This window comes from Daktulosphaira vitifoliae, unplaced genomic scaffold (assembly GCF_025091365.1).
Source record: "Daktulosphaira vitifoliae isolate Bord-2020 unplaced genomic scaffold, ASM2509136v1 Scaffold_2, whole genome shotgun sequence".
Classification (NCBI taxonomy): Eukaryota; Metazoa; Arthropoda; class Insecta; order Hemiptera; family Phylloxeridae; genus Daktulosphaira; species Daktulosphaira vitifoliae.
Genome location: NW_026099573.1, coordinates 40,267,913 through 40,273,070, shown reverse-complemented (window position 1 = coordinate 40,273,070; position 5,158 = coordinate 40,267,913). Strand labels below are relative to the sequence as shown.

Sequence of the window (5,158 nt, the reverse complement as noted above, 5' to 3'; positions counted from 1 at the left end):
GGCTGTTGGGTTGGGTTGGGTTGGGTTGGGTTGGGTTTGGTTTGGGAAACCGAAGGTTTGAGCAAGCATTCAGCATGATTAATACATGCAGGTGAATGCACTCGTTATGCGTTTATGAGTTCCTGGTGCCAAAACCGCGTATATAAATACGATAACAGACGTGTAGAAAATCAGTGTGTTCGTTTAGTGATCACAGTAATCTACTACTATTGCTCTTGCTGCTGCACAGTACGTTTTTTCGCTTATTATTATTTTATAATATTATTATTATTATTATAAATAATGAATACTTCAAAAACTGAAGATTGTTCTACCGCTCCTGAATCTCAAGAACTTTTTGTCCAGGACAACGAAGAGGTTTTCGACATTTTTACGCAACAGCCCAACGGTGACGTCTCCTCAGAATTGGAATCGGCCAAACGAGAACTATTCGTTGACCCTTGTTGGTCAGAGGAAGTACGTACTTACAAAAATCTTTTACTACATTCACAATGGAAGAATATCAAGGAGCTCCTGCCGANTTTTACTACATTCACAATGGAAGAATATCAAGGAGCTCCTGCCGAAACAAGAAGACATGGACGTGACGGACGTGGTAAGACAAAAATATTAGTACAACAGCCGTATTTTGTTTCTATTAATATTTTTGCTTTACAGATAATGGCTTTGTCGGCGTGCTTGCACGTATCCGGCAACGCCGAATTGCTGCCAGTCCATATACTCCTACTGTATCTGGCCAACAATTGTCTATAATATTAAATCAATGGAGCGTACAACAGTTTTGGGATTATTATTCTTCACCGGGTGTACGGCCGTATTTTAATTTGTACGCCTTTACTAATTGTAAATCGTCATTTTATTATACACCAGCGGAATCGCTTGAAATCGCCGTTGAATTGTTATCGTATCAGTGTGCTCGTTTAGTGTTCACAGCATCTTAGCTCTGTAATCCACTGACTAGTACGTTTTATTTTTTCATTCTCATTACTATATACTATATTGTAATACATTATGAATAATTCTACTGAAGATTGTGTTGCTGCCGCTTCTACTGCTGAATCTCAAGATATTTTTGTACAAGAAGACGAAGAAGTGTTGGACATTTTCACACAAAAAACTAACGGAGAATCTACCTGTGAAATTGATTCGGCCAAACGTGAACTTTTTGTGGACCCGTGTTGGTCAGAGGAAGTTAGAACGTACAAAAATCTCTTTTTGCATTCATTATGGAAGAACGTCAAGGACCTCTTGCCGAAACAGGAGAACATGGACGTAACAGATTTGGTAAGACAAAAATATTAATACAATCGCAGTATAATGTTTCTATTAATATTTTTGCTTTATAGATAATGGCTTTGTCGGCGTGCTTGCACGTCTCCGGCAGCGCCGAAATGCTGCCGGTCCATATACTCCTCTTGTACCTCGCCAACAACTATCACTACGGGGCAATGACGCCGATGGGGCTAACGAAATTGTTACAGAAACTACCGCCACCACAATTGTGGAAAGAGACCGAAGTTCAAGTGTCCTCAATCAACTCAGACAGCACTATCTCGCTCCTGGAGGCGGTATGGGCGGAGTGACCGATCAGCCAACTGATGCTCTGGGCGGACGCGCGGATACGGCTGATCGGTCACTCCGCCCATACCGCCACCTGTGGCAGTGAATGTACACTACACTGTCGTCGTGTCGTCGTCGTCGAAACCTATGAAGGTTTGAGCAAGCATCCAGCATGATTAATAAATGCAGGTGAATGCACTCGTTAATGCAAATGCGTTTATGAGTTCCTGGTGCGAATACCGCGTATATAAATACGATAACGACTCGTTGGTAAATCAGTGTATTCACACACTTGCGCTCTTGCTATTTCTCTTGTGTTTTGTAGTACGTAAACACTTTTTTTGACTTTACAATTTTACTTGTATTTTTTTTTACGATAAATAATAATGAACAATTCTATCGAAGACAGCAGTTCAGCAGCCGCAGCAGCTCAAGAATCGCAAGAGATTTTCGATTCGTCCAACGACGAAGTCTTGGACGTTTTTACACAGGAGAATCCACGTTCAGAGGTAGAATCGGCGAAACGCGAACTCTTTGTCGATCCTTGTTGGTCCGAAGAGGTTCGTACATATAAAAACCTGTTCTTGCATTCGGCATGGAAAGACGTGAAGGAGTTGATGGGCAAACAAGAAACGATGGACGTAACAGACTTGGTAAGGCAAAAATATTAGTAAAACTTTTGTAGTACGATTCTATTAATATTTTTGCTTTATAGATAATGGCTTTGTCGGCGTGTTTGCACGTCTCCGGCGACGCCGAGTTGTTGCCAGTCCATATCCTTCTGTTGTATCTGGCCAACAATTATCATTATGGGACAATAACTCCAATGGGACTAACCAAGTTATTGCAGAAGTTTCCACCACCTCAGCTTTGGAAAGACACTATAGTACAGACGGCTCTNACAGTTATGGAAAGACACACAAGTACAGACGGCTCTCTCCACCTCAACCGGCACTATCTCGCTCCTGGAGGCCCTGCGTGGCGCGGCGGCGCAATTCTCGAGGACATTGACAACTGGCTGGCAGAACAAGCCAGTGAGTTGTACAATCGATGCGTGGCAGGTCCTCGCACGAAAAGATACTATTCGTGGATTTTTGTCCCCCATTCAGTTGGTGGACTTGATTCTATCGTGGAGGACCTGGAGAGAGGATTGCGTTACTGCATCACGCGGGGCTCGAATGTCGACATTGTCATCATTGCGAGGCATGATGACCACATCCACGTCAACCACGTCTGCACCAGCTCCAACTCCAGCTGCAGATGTTCATGGTTGCGTGGAAGTGAGTCCTACAGGACGTTCCGAAAACCACAATTGGCGCGAAATGTTCGAGCGGCTGACATCGACACCGCGGGATGGACGAATGTCCTACGATATTTCACTAGCGGTGGCCGACGTGTCGAGCGCCTTATCGTTGGAAGTGAGTTTTTATTTTTCTACATTATTTTCATATATTTTGTTCTAACGAAACAATTAATTTATTTTAGGTCGAACCCGACGATCTCCTGTGGGAGCTGAAATGTTACAGGAGACGGGACGTCCGCGGTCTAGACAAGTCGGAATGGTGGAAGAGGGCTCATCTGAAAATGACGGGAACTTGTGCGGAGAGCCTTTCGGAGCAGGGTCGGCTGATAGACCGGTTGGTTGCCTCAGTGACGCGGCAGTTGTCCGACAACCCGGCAACGCGCCGCAAGAAGCTCGTCAAGTACGACAAGAGATAGTCGACCTGCTCCTCAAGACTGGCGGTTCTGCTGACGGCACTATTCTTAAAGGTCGTAAACGAAAACAAAGGGAAATAGAGATTTTAATTAGACTGTACCCTACATGCCCCATTAATGCGGTTAATAAAACATTAGAATTCATTAATAATATTCATACTAAATATATTCCTGGTTCCGATAAAGATCTAGCCGTAATTATTAAAAATTGGTCCGTCATATTGAATCAGTGGAGCGTACAACAGTTTTGGGATTATTATTCTTCACCGGGTGTTCGGCCGTATTTTAACTTGTACGCATTTACAAACTGTAAGTCGTCATTTTATTATACACCGGCCGAGTCGTTGGAAATCGCCGTCCAACTACTACACTTTCAGTTCGACGGCGATCTCGAACGAATACATAAATTTATGTACGATTTATTCGATGTGGTGGAGAAGAACGTTCCAAAACGTAATACGCTTTCTGTATTATCGCCCCCAAATGCCGGTAAAAATTTTTTCTTCGACGCTGTATGTTCCTATTTTTTAAATTACGGCATTATTTCAACGCTCAACAAACACTCGCCGTTCGGTTATCAAGACATGGACAACAGGCGGCTAGTTCTATGGAACGAACCCAACTACGAGTCCAACGAGACCGAAACGCTGAAAATGTTGTTGGGCGGTGATAGTGCTAAAATTCGAGTAAAATATTTGGGGGATCAGGACATACAGGGTCCTCCAGTAATTATTCTCACTAATCACTTTATTCCTTTGTTTTCTGATCCGGCCTTTGAGAGTAGAATTTGTCAGTACGAATGGAAGGCTGCACCTTTTCTGCGACAATACAAAGGAAAACTTAACCCGAAAATGTTTTACTTACTTTTACAGAAATTTAAATTATTATAAATGTGTATATATATGTAAATAATAAACGCAAAAAAATATTTATAATTATGGTCTTTTATTTTTTAATAAGTTATACAGAGGATTATACCGTCCTTTCTTATTTACATAATTATACTTGTCGGCTAGTTGTTCGCCATTTTCAACACCAGGGAAGTACATAGCTGTTATTTTGTTCATTTCGTCTTGACTGGCTTTTCTGCTGGTACTCGCCACTCTGTATGTATTCCATTGTACATCCGACAATACACCGGCAAAGTACAAAGCGCCGTAACCATCGAAATAATATCGGTCTTGAGTATCTGGTATGTACTCTGATGGAGCATCATCGGTATCGTCGCTTCTGGCTGCAGCCGTTGCGCTTGTAGTGGACGCTGGCTTCACAGTAGTAGTACTAGTAGTAGTAGTAGTAGTAGTAGCTGCAGTTGACTGTCCGATAGTGATATCACTGGCGGGTGTAGTAAGTGTGACGGGAGATGCAGTAGTTTTAGATGATTTTGGTTTTTTTTTGGCGGCCAGATTTTCCCGAACAGTTTGGAAAACGGCCGCCGCTATTAGTTTTCCGCGTCTACTTGTTTCAGAGCGTGTCTACCGTAACACGTAGAGTAATTACCGTCCGCTTCGGCTACACCAGCGTCAACACCCATTGTAAACATTTCATTTTCAACGTTAACGTTGCAATTTTTAAATCGTGCCAGGGCAGTGGGATAACCAAATTTAACTATGCACGTANGTGCCAGGGCAGTGGGATAACCAAATTTAACTATGCACGTAGTTTCGACGGTGTAGTACGCTTCAATGTCTAGAAATTTCGTTGGCACAACAATATTGTCCTTTGCTGTTACCCGTGGCACCGGGTAAACGCCTACGTGTAACGATGGTTGGGCCTCGGACGGCGTGTAATTAGATTTTAGAGACGTACCAACTCTGTATCTTTAAAACTCTATTTTCTACGATTTTTTAAAGGTTTTCGTGTAAAATACAGAAATCAGTAT

The 5,158-nt window shown here is 42.6% G+C and overlaps 2 protein-coding genes across 2 annotated transcripts; both read left to right on the top strand.

The window, feature by feature from the left end:
• The first annotated feature begins 924 nt into the window (after positions 1-924).
• Positions 925-1,583, top strand: LOC126898254 (uncharacterized). Its single transcript, XM_050672194.1, has 2 exons — positions 925-1,284; positions 1,347-1,583. The coding sequence occupies exons 1-2, from the start codon at positions 1,012-1,014 to the stop codon at positions 1,581-1,583; spliced, it is 510 nt and encodes a 169-aa protein (XP_050528151.1). The 5' UTR covers positions 925-1,011.
• Positions 1,584-1,593: 10 nt separating this feature from the next.
• On the top strand, positions 1,594-4,191 carry LOC126898253 (uncharacterized). The gene is made up of 4 exons (XM_050672193.1): positions 1,594-2,213; positions 2,276-2,594; positions 2,670-2,978; positions 3,046-4,191. The coding sequence occupies exons 1-4, from the start codon at positions 1,947-1,949 to the stop codon at positions 4,164-4,166; spliced, it is 2,016 nt and encodes a 671-aa protein (XP_050528150.1). The 5' UTR covers positions 1,594-1,946; the 3' UTR covers positions 4,167-4,191.
• The last annotated feature ends 967 nt before the right edge of the window (positions 4,192-5,158 follow it).